This window comes from Budorcas taxicolor, chromosome 2 (genome assembly GCF_023091745.1).
Source record: "Budorcas taxicolor isolate Tak-1 chromosome 2, Takin1.1, whole genome shotgun sequence".
Taxonomy (NCBI): domain Eukaryota; kingdom Metazoa; phylum Chordata; class Mammalia; order Artiodactyla; family Bovidae; genus Budorcas; species Budorcas taxicolor.
Window position 1 is genome coordinate 45592542 of NC_068911.1, and position 25583 is coordinate 45618124.

The window sequence follows — 25583 nt, forward strand, 5'->3', positions numbered from 1 at the left end:
CTCCAAAGTGAAGGATGGGGTAGCTCACCTACACTGAACGGCCCTTGGCAGGGGCCCCTGGCTCCTACCTACTCTCTCCAGCCTTCCCCTTTGTGGCCCTAGGGCAGCAGCCGTCCTCTGGCCTTCTCCCCATTTTCTGAAGACGACAGTATGAGAATGAAAAAAAAAAAAATCCTTAAAAGCGTTGAGAACATCTAGATCCCTGGAACCCACTCCCAAAACCTCAATTCTCAGTTTCCTGGAAGTTTTATACAGCTTGAGATTCTCAAATTAGGATGATCCTGGCTCCCTCGGCTCCTCCTGGCCCGACCCAGAAAAAGAAGGAACCTCAAGAAATTTTGTCTTTCTCACAGCTCAGGTGCCCGGCTGTCATTTCCCCCCGCGGCAACCTCTCCCAACCTCCCTTGGACTCCGCCGGAGCGCAGAGCGGGGTAAGGTCTCCACATAGGGTTTCCCAGTCAGGAATTTCAGCTTCATCTAGGCAGCCGTCTTTACTCACAGCTGACACGCCACCCTGGTTGGGATCCGGATACGTCCAGCTCCCTGGAGGCCGGGCGAGGGCATGTAGCCATCCGCCATGCCAGGGCGTGGACCCCGGGCCCAAGCTAGAGGGGGTGTCCATAGGACCACAGGGACTCATCCAGCCCGCGCGGAGACAAAAAAATTATAGCGCCGGCGCAGTTTTCTAGTCCCACGCGCAGCCACGGGAACCTAGCGCCCTCAGTCCGGTAGCCTGTGGGCGGGGCTGGGGCGGGCTCTGAGTGTCATTGGCTGAGGGGCGCGCCCTGTCTGCCGCTGAGCACTCCCATTGGCCGGCGAGATCTGAGGTGGGGCCTCGGCTGCCTTCAGCGGAGTCTACCCCAGCGGAGAGAGCGGAGGTGCAGGTGGACTGCACCTCACTCCCAGGCGGCACCATGAGCCGCAGTTTGGATGCGGCGCGGAGCTTCTTGGAGCAGCTGGAAGCACTAGGCGGCAGGGATGGGGTGGTCTTCGCCGGCGAGTTCAGCGTGAGTGGGCGAGTGTGGACTGCCGAGCTCCTGCTCCTCGCCCTGGACAGTTCGGACCTCCGTCTGTTCTGTGCACCCTGCTGCACTTTGCTTCTCTCTCGGCGTCCAGGGTCGTCTTCTCACTTCGAGATCTCTGTTTTTCTCTCCCCAGCACCTCTCTCTGTCGCACTCTCTCTCTCCCTGCCCGTCTTCACCCTCTGCCTGCAGAGCCCCAGAGGGCGAAGTCCACTGCCGGCCCGGGCGGGGCCGCGTACACGCCCTCCGGTCCCTGCGCCCTAGCTGCGCTCCCGGTATCGTCGGGTTGCTGAGCGGAGAAGGCGAGCGCTCACGCGATGCTCGGCCGCTCCAGGCGACCCGGTGGTCACTGTCCCCACTGTGGTCCTGGGGAGGAAGGGGCTGGGAAAAGAGGAACCAAGAGGCCCCGCTGCAGTGAGGATATGGAGGCCAGTTCTTACAGGCGATGTGGCCTGAGGCTCTTTATCCGGTCTCTGTGGCCTCTGTTTCTCCTAGAGTGAAATGTGACGAAACTGACCTGAGGATTAAAATAGCCAGTGTGGGTAAACCGCGCTTAGCACATCTTGAGCGCTTACTTTATAGGCGGCTTTGTCACTAGTTATAAATAATCCTAAACTTTACAGTGGGGTAGTGCAAGCTATACGTAAGGAGTGATAATCCAGCAGCGTCGTAGGCATCGCACTGTACAAGTACTGAGATATTTTAAATATAATAACATAGAAACGTGTTAGAATCATATATGGTGACATCTTAAATTTAGAAATGTCTGATAAATATATGTAAGTAATAAATGACTATATATTCATTAAGAACAATAGAAATAGAGAACAGATTTATGAAATAATTGTATTAATATAAAATATATAGTGTATATGTATAAGTATGTCATAAACTATAACTTATACATTAATTTCATAGAACAGAATAAACATGAAAACTCATTTATAAAATGAGCAGTTATTCAAGTTTCTAAGAAACAATAATAAAAGTATAAATCTTTATACAAATATAAAGTAAATATTATGTATAAGAACTGTGTAATAAATGCAGAATATATAATTTATGCAATATGAAAATGTGCATAATAAATGTAAACATATAATACCCAGGTAGTACATGACATCATATAAATCCAGGTCTGGGTCCAATTTGGGACAGTGAGCAGTGCTGACGATCCCTATGCAGAAGCTGGGTGGTGAGCAGTGCCAGTTGCTGGAGGCCAGCCTCCTGCAATCTCCTGCACTCACAAGAATCTTCCAAGGCCTCTCTGGGCCTTGGTTTCCTTATCAGCATAGTAGAAATATCCATAGTGGTATCTACTGCAGAAATGTGTCCATGAAGACTTAAATGACCTACCTGATGGGTGTAAGAACACTTAGAATGGTGGCTTGCAGTCACGGTGGCTTGGTAGGTGTTATTTATTATTGTCATGATTATGAATGCCTGGTGATGATGGCAATACTATTCACTGATCATAATAATCTAACAGTATTAAAGCACCTAATAGTATCTACATAAGTAATGTTATACATTTAATTCATATACATTGTATATTATCCTCTTGTGTATCATGTTTGTTATGTTAAGTACATAATATATTACAATTATTGTTCATGATAAGATGTAAATACACACTGAGGGTATGGGCACAGATGCTCAGAGGTCTGAGTTCAACACTCACCCACTTCCTGGGTGGCACTTTCAAAAAGTCACTGACACATGTGGTGCCTCAGCTTTCTTACTGCACAACGGGGAGTCAATAATACCAACTTCGGAGGCACCTTGCAGATAGTTCAATGCCCTTACACAGGGCTTAGCATAGAGAGGGCACTCTGAATGGCTACTGTTATTGAATCAATATTGGAGAAGGGAATGGCAACCCACTCCAGTACTCTTGCCTGGAAAATCCCATGGACGGAGGGGCCTGGTAGGCTGCAGTCCATGGGGTCGCTAAGAGTCGGACACGACTGAGGGCTTTCACTTTCGCTTTTCACTTTCATGCGTTGGAGAAGAAATGGCAACCCACTCCAGTGTTCTTGCCTGGAGAATCCCAGGGGCGGGGGAACCTGGCGGGCTGCCGTCTATGGGGTCGCACAGAGTCGGACACGACTCAAGCGACTTAGCAGCAGCAACACTATCTGGACGCAGCACTCACCTTTCATAGGGCACGTGCCGCATATCCCTTTGAGAGCCTCAGTGTCCCAGGCCTCTGATCTGGCTCCTCTCTTACTCTCTCTTCCCACCCCCGGGTCTTCTTGCGGTCCTCCCACCAGGACATCCGGGCCCACTCAGCCGCCTGGAAGACGGAAAGCGTGTGCTCAACGGAGGCCGGCAGTCGCCCCGAGAACCTGAGGAAGAACCGTTACAAGGATGTGCTGCCTTGTAAGTCGGGGGTGGGGGTGGGGCCTCCGGAGGAGTCGGTGCCCCCACGCTGTGGGATCCAGGTGCTAGCCAGGGTCCCTGTGTCCTACTGGGTTCCCAGAACTCTCCCTCCAGGAGCCTTGCTCTGGCTGCATTTATCCCCAGCATCCCACCAGTGCACCCCGATGGGATCCCCCCAGGTGTGCTGTCCCCTGCTGGCTTTCATCTGGGAGGCCATCAGGGCTGTCACCCACAAAGTCCATGTTTCTCACTTCTGCTGGCAGACGATCAGACACGAGTGATCCTTTCCCTGCTCCAGGAAGAGGGACATGGCGACTACATCAATGGCAACTTCATCAGGGTCAGGCTGGGAGTCAGGAAAGGGGCAGAGGTGGTGGAGGTGACAGCAGAACCTCAATAGTGAACTTAGCCTTTACCAGGGTGCAGACGGAAGCCAGGCCTACATCGCCACACAAGGACCCCTGCCTCACACCTTGCTAGACTTCTGGCGCCTCATCTGGGAATTTGGGGTCAAGGTCAGCTTTGGGGGAGGGGGAGGTGTGGCCAGTATTCTGGGTCCTCCCTTGGCCCTGATAACTGCACCCCCTAAACTGATTCTCCTCCCTTACCCCTATGTCTAGGTCATCCTGATGGCCTGTCAGGAGATGGAGAATGGACGGGTAGGTGTGCTCAGCCTCTGGAGTGCATGTCCTTATGCAGGAGACAGGATAAATCTCACTAGCTCTCCCCTGATCCCATGACTCAAGGGACCGGTTCTTGGAGTGACCCCACTGTAGCTCTGCCAAGCCCACTATTACTGGCTTTAATTTTTTAAATGATCTTTTTCCTTTTATTCGTGTGGTTCATCCTTCCAATGTTGGCAACCCTCTCCTGCTGGTCTTCCTGCCCCATAGACCATAAGACCCTATAACTGTGGCTTCCCCAGCACAAGTCTGATGTCTTTCCCCATGTTTCTCCCACTTATTCACTATGCTCCGACCACTGGGGCCTTTGTTCTGCCTCGAGTCCTATGCTTTGTCTGTTCCCTCTGCCTGGGACATTTTTCCTCTTGGGCTGCTGCATCACCACCCTCAGGTCTTGGCTCAAGTGCTCCTTCCTCAATGAGATCTTCCTGGACCTCACCCCCTTTGAAACTCCCACTCTCCTTCCCTGGTCCTACTTTCATTTTCCTTCACAGTTCCTACCAACTTCTGAATGAAATATAAGATAATCTACAAATGCATTATGTATATTGTTTATTCTGTCTCCCTGAGTGGAAGCGAAGTTCCAGGAGAGCAGGGATCTTTGCTTTGCCCATAAGTATAAATTAGTTACTCAATAAATGTGTATCATCACTGAAGGCACATGGTTCTGCATCCTGGCCGGCTGGGAGAGCTGGCTGATCATGGAGTCTATGCAATCTATAGTGATGTACATTTTTCATCTCTAATTTTGGTAGTTGTGATATCTTCTCTCCTGGCTATTTGGTCTGGCTAGAATAAAGAATCAAACTTTTAACTGTTGTACTAAATCTGTCCTGCTGCCTGTTTTTGTAAATAAAAATGTATTAGAACATAGTCATGCTCATTGGTTTACATAGTGTATACATGCCACAATTGTCAAGTTCAGTAGTTGCAAGTTAAGTAGACTGTGTGGCTTCCAAAGTCTAAAAGATTTATTATCTGGCCATTTATAGAAAGTTAGCCAATCTCTGGGCTAGAGGATTATTAGTTTTATTTTTTTCAAAGAAGCTGCTTTGAATTTTATTCATTTTCTCTAATTTTAAATTTTTATTTCATTAATTTCTTTTATCTTTATCATTTCCTTTCTTCTGGTTTACGTTTAACTTGCTTTTTTCTAGTTCTTTAAGCTTAGATAATAGATTTGTGATTTTTATCATGTGTAAGTAACGCCATTCATTTTTCTCCATACACTGCTCTAGCTACATTCCATAAGCGATGTTGTCTTTTTTTTCCAGTTAATTCAACATGTGTTCTAGTTGCCCTTGTGATTTCTTCTTTGACATGGTATTTGACTATAGCTGTGCTTAATTTCCAAATATTGGGGACTTTTCCATATATCTTCCTGTTATTAAATTTCAGTTCCATTGTGGTCAAAGAACAATTTTATATTATTCCAGATGTATTGCAACTTGTTTTGTGGCCATGAATATGATTTATCTTGGTAAATGTTTTGTGTGCACTTGAAAAGAATGTGTATTCTGCTTGGTTGAGTATCCTATAAATATCAGGTCAAATTGATTGTGCCTTTTTGAAAGACACTTTAATATTTTATATCTTTATTGTATCTTCATTGGAAAAGACTCTGATGCTAGGAGGGATTGGGGGCAGTAGGAGAAGGGGACGACTAAGGATGAGATGGCTGGATGGCATCATGGACTCGATGGACGTGAATCTGAGTGAACTCTGGGACATGGTGATGGACAGGGAGGCCTGGCGTGCTGCGATTCATGGGGTCACAAAAGAGTCGGACACGACTGAGTGACTGAGCTGAACTGAACTGAACTGATAGATCTTTACTGATTTCTTTTCTCTAAATGTTCTGTCAGTTCCCGACAGGAGTGTTGAAACCTTCAACTGTTTTATAACTGTCAATTAGTACAAGCTTGTGAATAGTAATACTCAAATTGTATTATTCATATTTTTTTGTCTCAGTTCAGTTCAGTCACTCAGTTGTGTCTGACTCTTTGTGACCCCACGAATCACAGCACACCAGGCTTTCCTGTCCATCACCAACTCCCAGAGTTTACCCAAACTCATGTCCATTGAGTCAGTGATGCCATCTAACCATCTCATCCTCTGTCGTCCCCTTCTCCTCCCGCCTTCAATCTTTCTCAGCATCAGGGTCTTTTCAAATGAGTCAGCTCTTCGTATCAGGTGGCCAAAGTGTTGGAGTTTTAGCTTCAACATCAGTCCTTCCAATGGACATTCAGGACTGATTTCCTTTAGGATAGAGTGGTTGGATCTCCTTGCAGTTCAAGGGACTCTCAAGAGTCTTCTCCAACACCACAGTTCAAAAGCATCAATTCTTCGGTGCTCAGCCTTCTTCACAGTCCATACCTGACTACTGGAAAAACCATAGCCTTGACTAGACGGACCTTTGTTGACAAAGTAATGTCTCTGTTTTTTAATATGCTGTCTAAGCTGGTCATAACTTTTCTTCCAAGAAGTAAGCATCTTTTAATTTCATGGTTGCAGTCACCATCTGCAGTGAATTTGGAGCCCCCCAAAATAAAGTCTGACACTGTTTCCACTGTTTTCCCATCTATTTGCCATGAAGTGATGGGACTGGATGCCATGATCTTTGTTTTCTGAATGTTGAGCTTTAAGCCAACTTTTTCTCTCTCCTCTTTCACTTTCATCAAGAGGCTCTTTAGTTCTTTTTCACTTTCTGCCATAAGGGTGGTGTCATCTGCATATCTGAGGTTATTGATATTTCTCCCAGAAATCTTGAATCCAGCTTGGGCTTCATCCAGCCCAGGATTTCTCATGATGTACTCTGCACAGAAGTTAAATAAGCAGGGTGACAATATGCAGCCTTGACATACTCCTTTTCCTATTTGGAACCAGTCTGTTATTCTATGTTGAATTCTAACTGTTGCTTCCTGACCTGCATACAGGTTTCTCAAGAGGCAGGTCAGGTGGTCTGGTATTCCCATCTCTTTCAGAATTTTCAGTTTATTGTGATCCATGCAGTCAAAGACTTGGCATAGTCAATAAAGCAGAAATAGATGTCTTTTGGTCTACTTGTCTGGTTATTTGCTGAAAGAGGAGTGTTGAGATTTCTGTAATTTTTCACTTATCTATTTTTTTTTTAGTTCTGTCAATTTTGGCTTAAGTTACTTTAAAGCTATAATTGAGTGCTTATACAGTTAGGATTATGTCTCCTGATGAATCAAGCTTGTTTTCAATATGTAATGTCTCTTTTATGACCCTTTCTCTGAAGTGTACTTTGGTATTAATATGGCTATTTAAACTTCCTTAGATTAGAATGTGCGTGATTATCTTTCTTATTCTTTTACTTTTTAAAATCTGTGTTCAATTTCATTTTTTGTCCATGCCGCCAGGCTTGAGGGATCTTAGTTCTCCAGTCAGGGATTGAACCTGTGCCCCCTGCAATGGAAGCATGGAGTCCTAACCCTTGGACCATCAGGGAATTCCTCATTTTTATTTTTAAATTGTTTCTTATAGCTGTCATATTGTGGATACTTACTTATAAAATCCAATCTGACAATCTCTGCCTTTAATTGGCATAGTATTTAATGTGTTGGCCTTCCCTGGTGGCTGAGAAGGTTAAGAATCTGTCTGTAATGCAGGAGATGATCCCTGTGTGGGGAAGATCTCCTGGAAACACGGAATGGCTACTCACTCTAGTATTCTTGTCTGGAGAATTCCATGGACAGAGGAGCCTGGTGGGCTACAGTCCATGGGGCCGCAAAGAGTCGAACATGACTGAGCGGCTAACAATGTGTTGGGGGATTCCCTGGTGGCTCAGCAGTAAAGATACACCTGCAGTGCAGGAGTTTGATCCCTGGGTTAGGAAAATCCCTGGAGAAGGAAATGGTAACCCTCTCCAGTATTCTTGCCTGGAAAATCTCATGGACAGAGGAGCCTGACAGGTTACAGTCTATGGGGCCTCAAGAGTCGGACAAGACTTAGTGACTAAACCACCACCACCTTTAATGTGTCAGTTATGTGTATAAATCTATGATTTTGCTATTTGTTTTCTATTTGTTCCATCTGTTCTTGTTCCTTTCTTCTTTTCTGTCTTTTTTCCTGAGAATTTTTATGACTCTATTTCATAATCATTCAGTTCAGTTCAGTCGCTCAGTTGTGTCTGACTCTTTGTGACCCCATGAATCGCAGCACGCCAGGCCTCCCTGTTCATCACCATCTCCAGGAGTTCACTCAGACTCACGTCCATCGAGTCCGTGATGTCATCCAGCCATCTCATCCTCTGTCGTCCCCTTCTCCTCCTGCCCTCAATCCCTCCCAGCATCAGAGTCTTTTCCAATGAGTCAACTCTTCCGATGAGGTGGCCAAAGTACTGGAGTTTCAGCATTAGCATCATTCCTTCCAAAGAAATCCCAGGGCTGATCTCCTTCAGAATGGACTGGTTGGATCTCCTTGCAGTCCAAGGGACTCTCAAGAGTCTTCTCCAACACCACAGTTCAAAAGCATCACTTCTTTGGTGCACAGCCATCTTCACAGTCCAACTCTCACATCTATACATGACCACTGGAAAAACCATAGCCTTGACTAGATGGACCTTAGTCGGCAAAGTAATGTCTCTGCTTTTGAATATTCTATCTAGGTTGGTCTTAACTTTTCTTCCAAGGAGTAAGTGTCTTTTAATCTCATGGCTGCAATCACCATCTGCAAAAAAAAAAGTCTGACACTGTTTCCACTGTTTCCCCATCTATTTCCCATGAAGTGGTGGGACCGGATGCCATGATCTTCATTTTCTGAATGTTGAGCTTTAAGGCAACTTTTTCACTCTCCTCTTTCACTTTCATCAAGAGGCTTTTTAGCTCCTCTTCACTTTCTGCCATGAGGGTGGTTTCATCTGCATATCTGAGGTTATTGATTTTTCTCCCAGCAATCTTGATTCCAGCTTGTGTTTCTTCCAGTCCAGTGTTTCTCATGACATACTCTGCATAGAAATTAAATAAGCAGGGTGACAATATACAGCCTGGACGTACTCCTTTTCCTATTTGGAACCAGTCTGTTGTTCCATGTCCAGTTCTAACTGTTGCTTCCTGACCTGCATACAGATATCTCAAGAGGCAGGTCAGGTGGTCTGGTATTCTCATCTCTTTCAGAATTTTCCACAGTTTATTGTGATCCACACAGTCAAAGGCTTTGGCATAGTCCATAAAGCAGAAATAGATGTTTTTCTGGAACTCTCTTGCTTTTTCCATGATCCAGCGGATGTTGGCAATTTGATCTCTGGTTCCTCTGCCTTTTCTAAAACCAGCTTGAACATGAGGGATTTCACGGTTCATGTATTGCTGAAGCCTGGCTTGGAGAGTTTTGAGCATTACTTGACTAGCATGTGAGATGCGTGCAATTGTGCGGTAGTTTGAGCATTCTTTGGCATTGCCTTTCTTTGGAATTGGAATGCAAACTGACCTTTTCCAGTCCTCTGGCCACTGCTGAGTTTTCCCAATTTGCTGGCATATTGAGTGCAGCACTTCCACAGCATCATCTTTCAGGATTTGAAATAGCTCAACTGGAATTCCATCACCTCCACTAGCTTTGTTCATAGTGATGCTTTCTAAGGCCCACTTGACTTCACATTCCAAGATGTCTGGCTCTAGGTGAGTGATCACATCGTCATGATTATCTGGGTCGTGAAGATCTTTATTGTACAGTTCTTCTGTGTATTCTTGCCACCTCTTCTTAATATCTTCTGCTTCTGTTAGGTCCATACCATTTCTGTCCTTTATCGAGCCCATCTTTGCATGAAATGTTCCCTTGGTATATCTCTAATTTTCTTGAAGAGATCTCTAGTCTTTCCCAATCTGTTCTTTTCCTCTATTTCTTTGCATTGATCGCTGAAGAAGGCTTTCTTATCTCTTCTTGCTATTCTTTGGAACTCTACATTCAGATGCTTATATCTTTCCTTTTCTCCTTTGCTTTTTGCCTCTCTTCTTTTCACAGCTATTTGTAAGGCCTCCCAGATAGCCATTTTGCTTTTTTGCATTTCTTTTCCATGGGGATGGTCTTGATCCTTGTCTCCTGTACAATGTCACAAACCTCATTCCATAGTTCATCAGGCACTCTATCTATCAGATCTAGGCCCTTAAATCTATTTCTCACTTCCACTATATAATCATAAGGGATTTGATTTAGGTCATACCTGAATGGTCTAGCGGTTTTCCCTACTTTCTTCAATTTCAGTCTGAATTTGGTGATAACGAGTTGATGATCTGAGCCACAGTCAGCTCCTGGTCTTGTTTTTGTTGACTCTATAGAGCTTCTCCATCTTTGGCTGCATATGATATAATCAATCTGATTTCGGTGTTGACCATCTGGTGATGTCCATGTGTAGAGTCTTCTCTTGTGTTGTTGGAAGAGGGTGTTTGCTATGACCAGTGCATTTTCTTGGCAAAACTCTATTAGTCTTTGCGCTGCTTCATTCCGCATTCCAAGGCCAAATTTGCCTGTTACTCCAGGTGTTTCTTGACTTCCTACTTTTGCATTCCAGTGCCGTGTAATGAAAATAATAGTCATCATTACCTTATTAGTTTTACCTCTGTATTATGTGCTTATTGTTTAGTGAAATATGTACTTACCACAGTGTATGGTCAAATACTATTATTATACCATTTCAGGTAAAATGTGAGAACTTTACAACAGCATATTTCAATTTTCTCTTTCTATGCTTCAGGCTATTGTTGCCACAGGTTTAGTTCTAAACTTAAAATATACTACACAACATACTGCTATTATTTGCATATAGATTAAAAATCTTTATTGAGATATAATTCATCCATCTAAAGTGTGCAATTCAGTTGTTTTTAGTATATTCCTGAATCATACAACCATCACCACAATAAATTTTAGAATATTTTCATCACCCCATAAAGAAACCCTATATCCATTAGTAGGCATACTCCATTTCCTACCAAACTCCATCCTAAGCAACTGCTAATCTATCTACTCTGGTAGATTTGCCCACTTTGGACTTTTTATATAGCTGCAATCATATGGCACTTTGCCTTTGGTGAGTGGCTTCAAACACTAAGGTAGTGTTTTTCAGATTCATGCTCAGTGTAGCATGTATTGGCTGAGCCACCAGGGAAGCCCATGTCAATACTTCAGTCCTTCTTGTTGCTGGATAACATTCTGTTTTATATTTCCATGGCTCGGTCAGTAAAGGATCCGCCTGCAAAGTGGGAGACTTGACTTTGATCTCTGGGTTGGGAAGATCCCCTAGAGGAGGGCATGGCAACCCACTCCAGTATTCTTGCCTGGAGAAGCTGCAAGGACAGAAGAGTCTGCCGGGCTGCAGTCCACGGGGCTGCAAAGAGTTGGACATAACTGCGTGACTAAGCACACACAGCACAATCACTTTATAAACTTTGAGCTATTTCCACTTTTTGGTTATTATGAATATTGCTGCTATAAACATTCATGTGCAAGTTTCTGTATAGAAGTATGTTTTCATTTCTCTTCAGTATATACCTAGAAGTGAAATTTTTGGGTCATATGGTAAGCTTTATTTCTAACATTTTGAGCACCTGCCAAACTGTTTTCCAGTTTACATTCAACCAGCAATGTATGAGTCTTCCAATTTCTCTACATTCTTGTCTAAATTTGTTATTTTTGTCTTTTTCATTATAGCCATCCTGTTGGATGTGAAGTGGTATTCATCGTGTCTTTCTTTTTTCAGTTGTGGTAAAATATACATAAATGTTGCCATTTTAATGATTCCAGATGTACAATTTAGAAACATTAAGTACATTCACAATGTTTCAAACCATTATCAATATCCAATTCCAGAACTTGTTCATCAGCCAAAACAGAAACTCTATCCATTTAATAATTACTTCCCCTTTACTCTTCGTGTAGGTCTTGGTAGCCTTTATTTTACTTTCTGGCTTTATTAATTTGCCTATTCTAGGTACCTCATCTCAGTGGAATCATATAATACGTGTCCTTTTGTGTCTGACTTATTTCATTTATCATGTTTGCAAGGTTCATCCATGTTGCAGAGCATATCAAAATTTCATTCTCTTTAAGGCTGAATAACATTTTGTTTTGTTTTTGTATCACATTTTGTTTATCCATTCATTTGTTGATGGACACTTGGGTTGTTTCTACCTTTTGGTTATTGTGATAATGCTGCTATAAATATTAATATATAAGTATCTGTTTTGAGTCCTTGTTTTCAATTTTTTGGGGTAGTAGAATTAATTACTGGATCATGTGGCAATGTTGTATTGATTTGTTTTGTTTTCCACAGTGGCTGCACCACTTTATATTCTCACCAACAATGCACAAGGGTTCTATTTTTTTCAATGCACTCACCAAGATATATGTTACTTTTTGTTTTTGTTTTTTAGCCATCCTAATGGCTGGGAAGTGGTGTCTCATGGTTTTGGTTTGCATTTGCCTAATGATGTGGATTTACCAAATATCTTTTCATGTGCTTATTTTTCCATTTGTATGTCTTCTTTGGACAAGTATTTGTTTAGGTCCTTTACCAATTTTTAATTGGATTATTTGTCTTTTTATTATTGGAGAATTCTTCTGAATACAAGTCCCTTATCAGTATATGATCTACAAATATTTGTCTCATTGTGTAGGTGTCTTTTTATTTTCTTTACAGTGTCCTTTGAAGCACAAACCTTCTGTAAGTTTGAATCCTTCCAATCTATTGTTTTAATGTACTTTTGGTGCTGTTTCTAACACGTCATTGTCTAACCAGAGGTCAAAAAGATTTACTCCTATGTTTTCTTCTAAGTGTTTATGCTTAGGTCTCTGATTCATTTTCATTTTGACTTAATTTTTGTATATGGTGTAACATAGGGGATCCAAATTCATATAGATATCCAGTTGTTCCAGTACTGCTTGTTAAAAGACTGCTCTCTCCACTGGATGGTCTTGGTCTTCTGTTGAAAATCAATTGACCAGCCGTACATGTAAAGGTTTATTTCTGGACTGTCAATTCTATTTCATTGATTGTAGTACTATACCAGTACTACAATATATTGTAGGTCTATAGTTAAGTGTTGAAATCAATAAGGGTGAGTCTTCCAAATCTGTTCTATTTTCAAGATTGTTTTGTCTATTCTTGGTCACTTGCTGTACAGAAGAGTTAACATAGCAAGCCTAAGTGCTTATGCTTAGAAAGGCCTTCCTGCAATGTTGGCTCTTAACTGGAAATCCGATTTCCAATAAGAGTGGTCGACTTTGCTAAAGTATTTATATAAGCAATGTGTCTAAGTGACAGCAGGTTTATATGATACCTGCTTTCCTTCTGAAGTTTTGGCCCATGCTAGTCAGAGGTGCCTACATACCACATGGAGTCCCCCAGTAAAAATCCTGGGCACTCAATTCCTAAGGAGCTTCCCTGTGGACATTTCACATGTGTGGTCACAACTCATAGCTGGAGGAGTTAAGCACATCCTAAGTGACTCTACTGGGTGAAGACCCTTGGAAGCTGGCACCTTGGTTTCTGAAGACTTCACCCTGTGTGCCTTTTCCCTTTGCCAATTTATTCTGTATCCTTTCATTGTGATAAATTGTAGCCATGAGTACAACTCTGTACAGAGTCCTGTGAGACCTATTGAATCATCAAACCTGAGGGCAGCCTTGGGTATCCACAACACATTTATTAATGTTAACATATTAATTTTAAGATCAGCTTGCCAATATCATCAAAAAGCCTAGGATTTTGATAAGGACTGCACTGAATCTATCAATTCAGGGTAGATATTGCGAACAACAGTTTTCTTTACATGAAAATACAATTGATTTTTCTGTATTGATTTTGTATTCTGAACCTTGCTGAACTCACTTTTTACCTCTAATATAGTGTATGTGTGTGTATATTCTTCAGGGTTTTTTATATGATTTCTATAGAGCTTTCCCAGTGGCTAGAATCTGCGTGCAATGTAGGAGACCCAGGTTCGATTCCTGGCTCAGAAAGATGCCCTGGAGAAGGGAATGGCTACCTGCTCCAGTATTCTTGTCTGGAAAAATCTGTGGACAGAGGAGTCTGGCGGGCTACGTTCCATGGGGTCACAAAGAGTCGGACATAATTGAGCGATTAACACTTTATCTAATATCACTTTTATATATAACATCATGCTGCCTGCAAGTTAAGATAGTTTTGTCTCTTCCAATCTGGGTAACTTCCCTTTGTTTCTTCTTCCTTCCCATCTTTTTTCTTTCCTGTCTTTTTCTTTCTTCCTCCCTCCCACCTCCTCTCGTTTCTTTGCTTCTTTGCTTCATTTCTTTTTTCCTAATTGCACTGGTTACAACTTCCAATACGAAATTGTTCAGAAGCAGAAAGTGCAAACATCTTTGTCTTGTTCCTGATCTTAAGCACAAACCATTCGGTCTTTCAACATTAAGTGTTAAGTTACCTGTAGGGTTTTTTTAGATACTTGTTGTTGGTTTTGCTTTTTAATTTAAAATGAGGAATTTCTTTTCTATGTCTAGTGCCTTTCATGTTTTTATTATGTATGAAGAGGTACTGGATTTTGTTCATTTTTCTGCATCTATTGAGATGATCATGTGTTTTGGTTTTATTTTCTGTTATTATGGTATATGACATTGATTGGCTTTCATATCTTGAACCAATCTTGTGTACTGTGTATAATCTTTTATTAACAATTCTTCTGTCTATATTCTTGAGTTGTTGAATAGTTTTCTTGTTATATCTGTCTGGTTTTGATACCAGAGTAATACTAGTCTTATAAAATATTCCTTTTTCAAATTTTTGGAAAAATTTGTGAAGGATTGCTATTCCTTCTTTTTTGGTAAAATTCACTAGATTATCTTTTAAAGATGTTAAAAATGAGAAATACCTTTTGTGCTTAGCTACCTGTTTACTTTTTTTCTTTATTCTTCATCCCTTTGTGTAGGTCATTATCCCACCTGATATCATGTTTCTTTTGTATAGAAAGCTTACTTTTTTTTTTTGTTAAAGAAGAAATCAGAATTTTATTTATTTATTTTGGCCTCACCATGCAGCATGTGGGATATTAATTCCCAATCAGTGATCAAACCCATACCCCCTTCAGTGGAAGTGCAGAGTCTTAACCACTGGACCACTAGGGAAGTTCCTGAAAAGCTTACTTTAATATTTCTCATAGTGCAGTTTTGCTTATGATAAAGTCTTTCAGCTTTTGTCTGAATTTTTGATTTTAGCATTTTTAGGGCATAACACCATTGACCTCTGGCTTGCAAGCTTCTGACAAAATTCTGCTGTCATTCTTATTTCTCAAATTTAATGTCTTTTTATGTATAATGGTTTTAAGATTTTTTTTTTCTTTATTGTGATTTTTCAGCAATTTGATCATGATCTAACTTGGTGTTAATAATCCTTGGATTATTCTCCTTATGGTTCATTGACCTTTCTGGCTCTGTGGGTTCATAGTTTCATGAAATTTGGAAAAATTTCCAGCTATTATTTCTTCAAAAATAGTTTCCATTCTCCCCTCTCCTCTCCTTCTGAACTCCAGGTATACGTACATTGGGCCACTTGATATATTTCCACAGATATATGATTCTGTTAGTTTTTTTCCTCCACTTTTTCTCTCTCTTTTTCACTTTTAATAGTTTCTATTGCTATGTCTTTGTGTTCACTGATCTGGTATCTAATCTGCTATTTAAAAAAATTATTTATTTATTTGGCTATGCCAGATCTTACCTGTGGTACTCAGGATCTTCAGCTGGGTCTAGTTCCCTGACCCAGGCCCCCTGTGTTGGGAGATAGAGTTTCAGTCACTGGACCACCAGGGACGCCCCTAATCTGTGATTAGACAGTGAGTTTTTTTCATATTCTTTTCCATTATGGTTTATCACAGGATACTGAATATAGTTCCCTGCGTATATAGTAGGACCTTGTTTATCCATTCTATATATAATAGTTTGCATTTGCTAATCCCACACTCCCGACTGTTCCTTCCACATCCCTGTTTCCCCCAGTAACTACAAGTCTGTTCTTTGTGTTTGTGAGTCCGTTTCTCTTTTGTAGATAAGTTCATTTGTGTCAGATTTTAGATTTCACATATAAGTGATATCATATGGTATTTGTCTTCTCTTTCTGACTTAGTATAATAATCTCTATCATACTGAAAATGGCATTATTTCATTCTTTTTTTTATGGATGAGTATATTGTGTGTGTGTATATATACATACATCTCCTTTACCCATTCATCTGTCAATTGACATTTAGGTTGTTTCCATGTCTTGGCTATTGTGAGTACTACTACTATGAACACAGTGTGCATGTATCTTTTCAGATAATAGTTTAGTCCAAATATATGCCCAGGAGTAGGATTTCTGGATCATATAGCCCCTCTTCTTAGTTTTTAAAGAACGTCCATACTGTTTTCCATAGTGGCTGCACCAATTTACATTCCCACCAGCAATGTATGGGGGTTCTCTTTTCTCCACACCCTCATCAGTATTTGTTATTTGTAGACTTTTTACTGATGGCCATTCTGACTAGTGTGAGGTGGTACCTCATTGTGATTTTAATTTGCATTTCTCTAATAATTACCAGTGTTGAACATCTTTTCATTTACCTTAGATAATGAATTTTTTATTTCATATATTTTATTTTTCCTCTCTAGAAGTTCCATTTAGGTCTTTTTTATATCTTTTTTTTTCTATCACATTCATGTTTTTCCTTCTCATCTTTGAACATATTTATAAGAGCCATCTTAAAGTCTTTGTCTGCCTTTTTCCTCATCTGTATTAGGTCTTTTTCTATTGACTGACTTATCTCCTGGGTGTAGGTCATATTTTTTGCTTCTTTGTATGTCTAGTAAATTTTTATTGGATGCTTAATATTTTAAATTTTACACTTGCTAAGTTGCTTGGGTCATGTCTGACTCTTTATGACGCTATGGACTGTAGCCTGCCAAGCTCCTCTGTCCATGGGGATTCTCCAGGGCAATACTGGAGTGGGTTGCCATTTCGTCCTCCAGGGGATCTTCCCACATCTCTTATGTATCCTGCATTGCCAGGTGGGTTATTTACCGTTAGTGCCACATGGGAAGCCCAAATTTTACACAAGTATTGATAAATTTTAGATCTTGTTATTTTCCTTTAAAAAGGAATTTTTTTAAAAAAGTGTTGGAACTTTTTTTGGAAGGCAGTTATTTTTGGATATTTGATCATTTTAAGGTTTATTTTTAAGCTTTTTAAGGGTACGTCTAAAGAAGCCTTTATTCTAGAACTGAGTTCATTCTACTTACTAATGTGTGGTGTCTTGTTCCTTACTGAATGCCCTTTTTAATCAATCAGGTCTCCACTCTGGCTGGAGGAAATGTAAATTATTTGTTCCATTGTGAGCTCTAGGAAATGTTCATCTTATAGTTCCATAGCTATTATGCTTTCATGGAAAGTTATTCTTTCCTAGCTTCATGGGGTTTCATATCATATGTGCCCAGACTCAAGGGGACCTCATGCAGACTTCTGGTGTTCTTTGCTTCTGTTTGCATAGTACTGTTCTTTCAAGAACTCTGTCTTGGCTTCCCTGAGCCAAGATTTCTGGTTTCTCAACTAGCGGGATCATCAGACCCTTCATGGTCTGCAGCCTGGTTACTGCCTCGAGGCAGTAACCTTGGGAACTCATAGGGTTTCACTCCTGTGTTTCCCTTTGTTCAGTGATCACAGTCCTGCAAATGCATGTGGACCAGTGTCTGAAAATAGTGGCTCATACATTTCTTTCCAGGATTTTAGTTGCTTACAGTAAAATATTCTGGACTGTCTTGCTCCTGCACAGTCAGAAGCTCACATCTGCACTGAGTCTGTGTTTAATCTGATGAGATGCTGCTGCTGTCTGTGCTTCCACCAGCAAGCTGGGCTGTTCCAAGGGGTTGTACACATGTTAATATGAACTCTTGAGGCAGACTCCCCCTCTTCAGTCCCTGCCCTTTTCCCCTTGTTTTTTGCAGAAAAAATGTGAGCGTTATTGGGCCCTACAACAGGAACCACTGCAGATTGGGCCCTTCTGCATCACTCTGGTGAGTTGGGGCAGAGGTGGGAACAGCACTTTACGGAAATCTTGGATTTTGTCTTTCACAGAAGATTCTGAGTGGAAAGCTTTTGGGCTGGGCTTGAAAGAATGAACAATTTCCCCACAGTCCCCCTCACACTGCAGGGAGCTCTCTGGTATTAGCATGCAAATAGTCAGAACTCATTATACACTGATTTTGCATTTTAACTACTATCACGGTTATCGCTGTAAATATAAATGTACCTGGTTAGGTTCTTAAAATTCTTATTTCCCTTACCATTTCAAAAGAACTCAGAAAAATCTCTCATAGGTTATAAAAACAATTGGTACTGATAAATACAAGCAAACTTTTGTTTTAAAACAAAAGACATTTCTTTCTTTCATTGCAAATGAGCTTGTTGGAACTAGCTCATAGTTTCTCTTTATCCCTTATGTAAAATGTTTCCTTCACAGAAGTCATGGGGGATATTTAGACTAAATGAATTTTTAGAAATAGGTGTTTTTTTCTGGGGGGGGGGGGGTGGTATTGGGGAGGACTGTGTTGTACGACTTGCAGGATCTCAGTTCCATGACCAGGCACTGAACCAGGCCATGGCAGTAAAAGCCCAGAATCCTAACCGCTAGGCCACCAGGGAACGACTTTTTTAAAATTTTAAATCAGAAATGCAGTTTCCTGAAAATGTGTTTTTTGGTCGCAAAGAGTCGGACACGACTGAGCAACTGAACTGAACTGAACTGAACTGGCACCTGTGATCATTTTTCTCTGCCCTTTTCCCACATGCCCCATATCCACAGAAAAGGGAGATGTGGCTGAATCCAGACATCACACTGAGGATCCTGCAGGTCACCTTCCAGAAGGTACTGCAAGGGGAGGAGGAGACTTCCACATAGTGAGAGCTTCCTGTCTCTGCTTTCTTATCTGTAAAATGGGCATTAACAATAGTACCCTTCTCTTTAGTTATTATCTGTTTCATTTAAATAGAAGATGTGGAGAATAGGGCTGACATGAAGTAGTTGCTCAATATATGCTTTTCTTTCTTTTTTTATTCTTTGCCTCTCATTTTCCGTGTTTCAGGAATCCCGCTCAGTGTCCCAGCTGCAGTATATGTCCTGGCCAGACAGAGGGGTCCCCAGCAATCCTGACCATGTGCTTGCCATGGTTGAGGAAGCTCGGCACCTCCAGGGATCTGGTTCCAACCCCCTCTGTGTCCACTGCAGGTTTAATAAATGGGCTTTATGGGGATCTGGTGAGACAGAGGGGATGGTAGCTGGGGAAGGAGGCAGGGAAGAATAGTGCAGGACTTGGAGCCAGTCTTGCAGTTTCTCGAATGCCTATTTTAAGAAAACTGAGGCCACACTCGTTAAAGTTGCAACTGAAATTGTCAGTATTTATTGAACACAGACTGTCTGCTGGGGAATAAATACACAGCTGATGCTAAACAAATTTCAGCAATTAAAAAGTTTTTCCTTTCAAATTATAACCTGGGATACTGGGAACCAAAAAGTGCTGCAGGGGTTCCTCCGTTAATTAAGTCCTTCACCTCCCACCCCAAATGTCCCCTTTAAAATGGGTTGCAGGAAGGCCCTGGTCAAGCTCATTCTGATTCTTGCTTGTCAGTGCTGGCTGCGGGCGAACAGGTGTCCTGTGCACTGTGGATTATGTGAGACAGTTGCTTCTGACACAGGTATGAAGAGGGCATGCACGTGAGGTGTGCATCCTGCGCCCACAGGTCCTTCTCATGTGCCCATCTCTCTGCCCTAGATGATCCCACCTAACTTCAGCCTCTTCAGTGTGGTCCTTGAGATTCGGAAGCAGCGGCCTATGGCCATACAGACAGAGGTGTGAGCAGGGTCTCCCCATTCCAGGGACACATCCCTCCTGCTGTTGTCTTCCCTTCTCAATGACCTGTCTTCCCCTCTACCCACTACCCCAGGAGCAGTACAGGTTCCTGTACCACACAGTGGCTCAGATGTTTCTCTCAGCGATACAGAATGCCAGCCCTCATTACCAGAACCTCAAGGAGGTACCAAGGCCCCCTTCCAACCCTCAGAGACCAGGACCCAGAGCAGAGGTCTATGGCCACCACTATGGCAGCATCTAGCCCTTGGACTCCTTCCAGTAGCAGGGACTCACTCTGATATCTACCTTTGTCATCCTCCTTGCTTCCTTATCAGAGTGTCTCCTCTTAAGCTGCCCCCACAGAGACCACAGGGATCTCCACTAGGAGCCTGGACAGTGTCCTCTGAAGCCTCATGCCCTTCCCCTCCTGTCTTTCCTCCAGAATTGTGTCCCACTCTACGATGACGCCCTCTCCCTCTGGACTTCCCAGACCCTGAATGCCATCGCCCACCCATCCAGCGGAGTCCTTAGGTACCTAGCCCCATCCCCGGAGTCTTCCCTTTCCAGTTTCTTCTTCTTGGTGGCTAGCCCTTTCCTCACCTTTGGAACACTGGCGCCATCCTTGTCGTTCAGTTCACCACATGTTCACCAGCCCTTTCTTTGAACTGAGCTCTGGGAACCTTTCTGAAGATGATTCTTTAATACCAGAGATGACACAGTCTCTGCCCCTACCCCTACATTCCGGTGTCAATACTTTCCTCATTCCCCCCAAGTCATTAATTCAGCAGATATTTCTTGATGCCGCCCAACTGTCAGGCGTCATATCTGGTGCGGCAGACTTCAGCCCTTGGTCTGAGACCAGCTCTCCATTTTGACACCTTCCCTTCCTTCCCTTTGGAGAAGGCAATGGCACCCCACTCCAGTACTCTTGCCTGGAAAATCCCATGGACGGAGGAGCCTGGTAGGCTGCAGTCCATGGGTCTCAAAGAGTCGGACAGGACTGAGCGACTTCACTTTCACTTTTCACTTTCATGCATTGGAGAAGGAAATGGCAACCCACTCCAGTGTTCTTGCCTGGAGGATCCCAGGGACGGCGGAGCCTAGTGGGCTGCCGTATACGGGGTTGCACACAGTCGGACATGACTGAAGTGACTTAGCAGCTTCCTTCCCTTTAGATGTCACTTCCTCGTTCATTTATTCAATAAACAACTACACAGAAATGACCACTCCTCAATAACACCTCGTCCCATTCACCTGCCAGCTGGGCCCTTCCTTCCTTCATCCATCCAACCTGCTGGGCCCTAGGGACACAGAAACGAGACCCCCTTCTCCAGAGACCAACCGCCTCCATCTCAGTGCTCCTTCACTGCGAGCCGCCTCAGGCGGGAAGGAAGCCGGTGGTTTGCTCGCCCAGCTCCCTCCCTCCCTCCCCCGCCTAGGCGCTGCAGTTTCACTTCCTCCCCGCCCTCCCCACCCGCAGGAGCATCTCGGTGCCCGGGCCTCCGGCCCTCTCCATGGCCGACACTTACGCGGTGGTACAGAGGCGTGCGGCCCCCGTGGGCACCGGGGCAGGCGCGGGCGCGCGGGCGCGCAGCACGGAGGACACACCACTCTACAGCCAGGTGACGCCGCGTGCCTGGCGGCACCAGGCGCAATCTGAGGACGCGCGCGGCGCGCAGCCGGGCCGCGGTGAGTCTAGGAGGCCGGGGGTCGGGGCTGGGTTGGATCGTCCCCCACCTGTTCCTGCAGATCCTCTCTGGCCAGGTTCTGGAGAGCCTGGAGGCCGCGATGACCTCCCCTCCCCCCAGCTCGAGTCTGGCCGGGGCACGCCCTGGAGGGCTGAGGTTCGGGCTTCCCCGGCCATGCCTCTAGGACTGTTGCCTGTCCTCAGGTCACGCCCGGAAGCGTCTCGGGCCACGCTGTGGTCTCTGGCCCCGCCGCAGTCTCTGACCCGGTCACCAGGTCTGGGCAGAGGGCTCCGTCTTGGTTACGCCCCTGGCCACGCCCCTGGCCCCTGGGCCCGGACCTGCAGCCCCCAGCCAGCCTTCTTGCGCAGGGAGGATGCCGGAATTTGAAGGGCCGTCTGAGTTGACCTGTTCTGGTGGTTTTCTGCCCGCAGTTCCTGTTGACGAAAGCGTGGCTGGACCTGGCGCCTATGAGGACGTGGCGGATGGAGCTCAGACTGGTGGGCTAGGTAAGTCAGATAAACTCGGTTGCTGGGGCCGTTTGCAATTGCGACGGGGATGGGGCGGGTATGGTGGCAGGGGACTCACATCCTCAGAGCCCTGTGGACGTGGCTGCAGCAAACCAGGAGGCCCTGGAGGCCTGAGAATGATTTTCCACCGGTTGCCTTCCTATCCACACCTCAGCTTCTCTTATGAGCCTTATGGTGCCCTTCCTCTTCCAGGCTTTAACCTGCGCATTGGGAGGCCTAAAGGACCCCGAGATCCGCCTGCTGAATGGACCCGGGTGTGAGCGCTGCACCCCTGCCTGTCTGTTGCTCCACATGGGTGCCTGGACTGCTGAGGGTCATGCTCTGCTTTATGAAGTGTTGGGAATGGGGGTGCTGGGCTGAATAAAAATAAACGTTTCTTAGCGTGGAAGATGTGGGGCTCTGCCTTTGTGATTATAGCATTCAAGGCACTGAAACCATGTTCAAGTCCCTGTGTCCTTATCTTTTGAAGTAAAATGCTGACTCAAGAGTTAATGATTTGGAAATGTGAAGATGCAGAAACAAAGAATAGTTGTTGAGCTAGGGAACTGGTAACAATTTAGACTATAATTCTACCACATAGTAGAATCACTGAACTCCCAGTTTCCTGAAAGGGATAAAGACCTGATACACACACACTCCTAAGTTGTTTTTATAGGAAGCAGACCCCCACAAGATAAAAACTTCTGACAACAAGAACATCGACCCTAGACTGGTTGCAAGCAGAGGCTGAAGATACTGAAACTTCACCTTGACGCCAACCAAGGATTGTCCATGAGCTTGGTCCATGATCACCCCCTGCTCCTTGAACACTATAAAACCCTTCACTATCCCCTCTAGGGTCGGTCACATGGTATTCATGGCATTAGCCCACTGTGGCCCCCTTTGCCTGGCAAAACAATAAAAGCTACTCTTTTCTACTTCACCCAAAACTGTCTCTGTATTTCTGTTTGGCACCAGTAAACAGAAGCCAAGTTAGCAACACCATGAGACTTGGGGAGGTAGTTGGGTGATGATGGCTAGTGAGGTCACACTGAGCATACTCAAGAATAAACTCAACCCTAAGGGTCTGGTAGGGGCCCCCATTGTGAAGGGGATGATGGATAGATAGGCTTCTGGAGACCAGCTGAAAGATTGGTTCATTTCAGTATCTGAGACTCCCTCACTCAGACATTCAGCTTACAACACAAAGAGATGGATGGACCTTCATCCCCCACTACCATTCAGACAGATGGAAGCCATGCGTAACAACAGTCAAGCAGACTGATTTCAGACAGACAAGTAAGGAGATCCCCAGATGGGTAAGCAGATAGAATTCCAACCTGGAGAGGCAGGCCATTCCCCTTGACAGCCAGAGCTTCAGAGGGATAGTCCATTCCCTGGGTAGACCTCCAGTCAGGGAGAGTGACACACCAACAGTCTTAACAGACCACCCCATGCAAAAGACATCACCAGAAAGACAGACCCTCTCTTCCGGCTAGGTTGCTAGACAGACACCAGACAGACAGACCCTTGGCTGGACAGACTCCCAGACAGCCATAAACAGATCCCCAGCTGAACAGACACAGATGTCCTCTGAGTTAGACAGGCCTTCAGCTACACAGACCTACCATGTGGGCAGACAGACTGATAGGCCTAATCACATGGACTCCCAGGTAGCCAAATGTACTTCAGTCAGACAGATACCAGCCACACAGACCTTTGACTGCACAGACACTTCACCTAGCCAGGCAGACTTCCAACTAGGCAGACAAATGGACAGACTTTACCAGCTCACCAACTATACAGAATCCGTATTTTGGCAGACAAATCGATATATCTCCTGCTGGGAAGACAGCCAGGTGGACTCCCAGGTGATCAGCTGGTCAGATAAGCAGATAGAAAAAGCAACAGGAGTCAGATGGACCCCTCCCCACTACACAGACCATCTGCCAGTGGGACATACACTGCAAATCCTTCAGGTAGATGGACTCCCTGCTAGCCAGATGGGCTCCTAGCCCTCAGATACATAGGATCCCTTTGGTTGGATGGACCCCTAGTTGGACAGATAAGATTCTCAGCCACAGTGAGACACCATCCTCAACCAGAGAAATAGATGGATCCCAAAGCACCTGGCCAGCTATATCTCAAGTTAGATGAAGAGACCCCAGAACCAGACGAACAGGTAGACTCCCATCTGGACAGATGAAAGGATGCCAACAAGTCAGACCTCTAGCTGTTTGCACAGGCTGCTAGCCACACAAGCCCCAGCCCTTGAGTTGGACACCAGATGCACACAGATCACCAGCTTGGCAAACAAATCTGCAGTCAGCAAGACAGTGCACTAGCCTCATAGTCAGATGTACTCACCTCAGACTGATAGACTGGTGAACCTCCAAGTAGACTCAGCTGGAAAAACAAACCCCAGACAGACCGACTGCCAGCTTGAAAAGATCCTTGGACAAACCCATAGCACAGACATGCAGACCTCCAGCCAGAAAGACAGCAGACACTGGGTGAGCCACACAAAGCTCTAGCTGGACAGACAGATGGGTTATCCAGCCAGATATATAAAACCGTCAAACCAGACAGAACACATGGTAGAAAAAAAGATGAGTAAATTTACATCTGATGCTCCAAAACCCTGATCCTGCTCTGTGAGCCTCTTTCCTGACATGATCTTCCTTCTGGCAGTGTCTGTCCAACAATGTTAGGTTTATCTAGGTGGATGGCCAGCTATTCCTCCCTAATGCAGTATGTCCCCCAAGCTGTTGGAAGGCTACCCTGTGTCTGCGATGAGCACGGACCACCACCTTCCACCTGCCTAACCAGGCCACATCCCTCACACAGTATCTATGAGAATTCAGTGAAAGATAATGTAAAGAGCCTAGCCTCTGCTCAAGAAATGTTCAACCATAATTAACTCCAGGCCCCTGCATTCACTATAGGCACTGAGACAAGTCATTTGCCCTTTGAGTGTTGGTGGAAGGAGCATGAAATTTGCCTTCCTTCACCGCAGCAGTGCTTGTTGAGAGTGACTCAGCTTTTCAAGTGTGTATAGGCTATGCACAAGAAGCAGTTCAACCAGCAGAAACTATGAAATGCGGAGAAACGAGGGAGTCCCTAGCTTAATGGGCAACAGGAGAAAATTGGAGCTAATCTTGATTTAGATAGGCAGAAAGGAGGCCCTGGAACTGCTAAAGTAAAGAAGGCTAAAGGTGGTGTTTAGAGTGTAAACCAACTTCAAAGCCAGAAACATTGTCATTGTGCTCTGGAGATCAGAAGGGGATAAAAGTAGTGTCTCAGGGGAGAGGGGGCCTATGGCAGAAGGAAGAGGTGTCTGTCCATCATTTGATTGTTTCTTTAAGCTGGGCTATATCATAATGATGAATAGCTTGGAGTCAGTCACTTACTAGTGTGATCTTGAGTAAGCTTCTTAAT

General features: G+C 44.2%; 1 protein-coding gene across 1 annotated transcript; it reads left to right on the top strand.

The window, feature by feature from the left end:
* Positions 1 to 914: 914 nt before the first annotated feature.
* On the top strand, positions 915 to 23075 carry PTPN18 (protein tyrosine phosphatase non-receptor type 18). The gene is made up of 15 exons (XM_052635625.1): positions 915 to 1007; positions 3296 to 3404; positions 3668 to 3744; positions 3824 to 3919; positions 4025 to 4063; positions 18050 to 18118; positions 18907 to 18969; positions 19187 to 19329; positions 19730 to 19796; positions 19874 to 19951; positions 20046 to 20135; positions 20394 to 20482; positions 21432 to 21640; positions 22071 to 22145; positions 22359 to 23075. Exons 1-15 carry the CDS (start codon positions 915 to 917, stop codon positions 22424 to 22426), a joined length of 1365 nt encoding a protein of 454 aa, XP_052491585.1. The 3' UTR covers positions 22427 to 23075.
* Positions 23076 to 25583: the final 2508 nt, after the last annotated feature.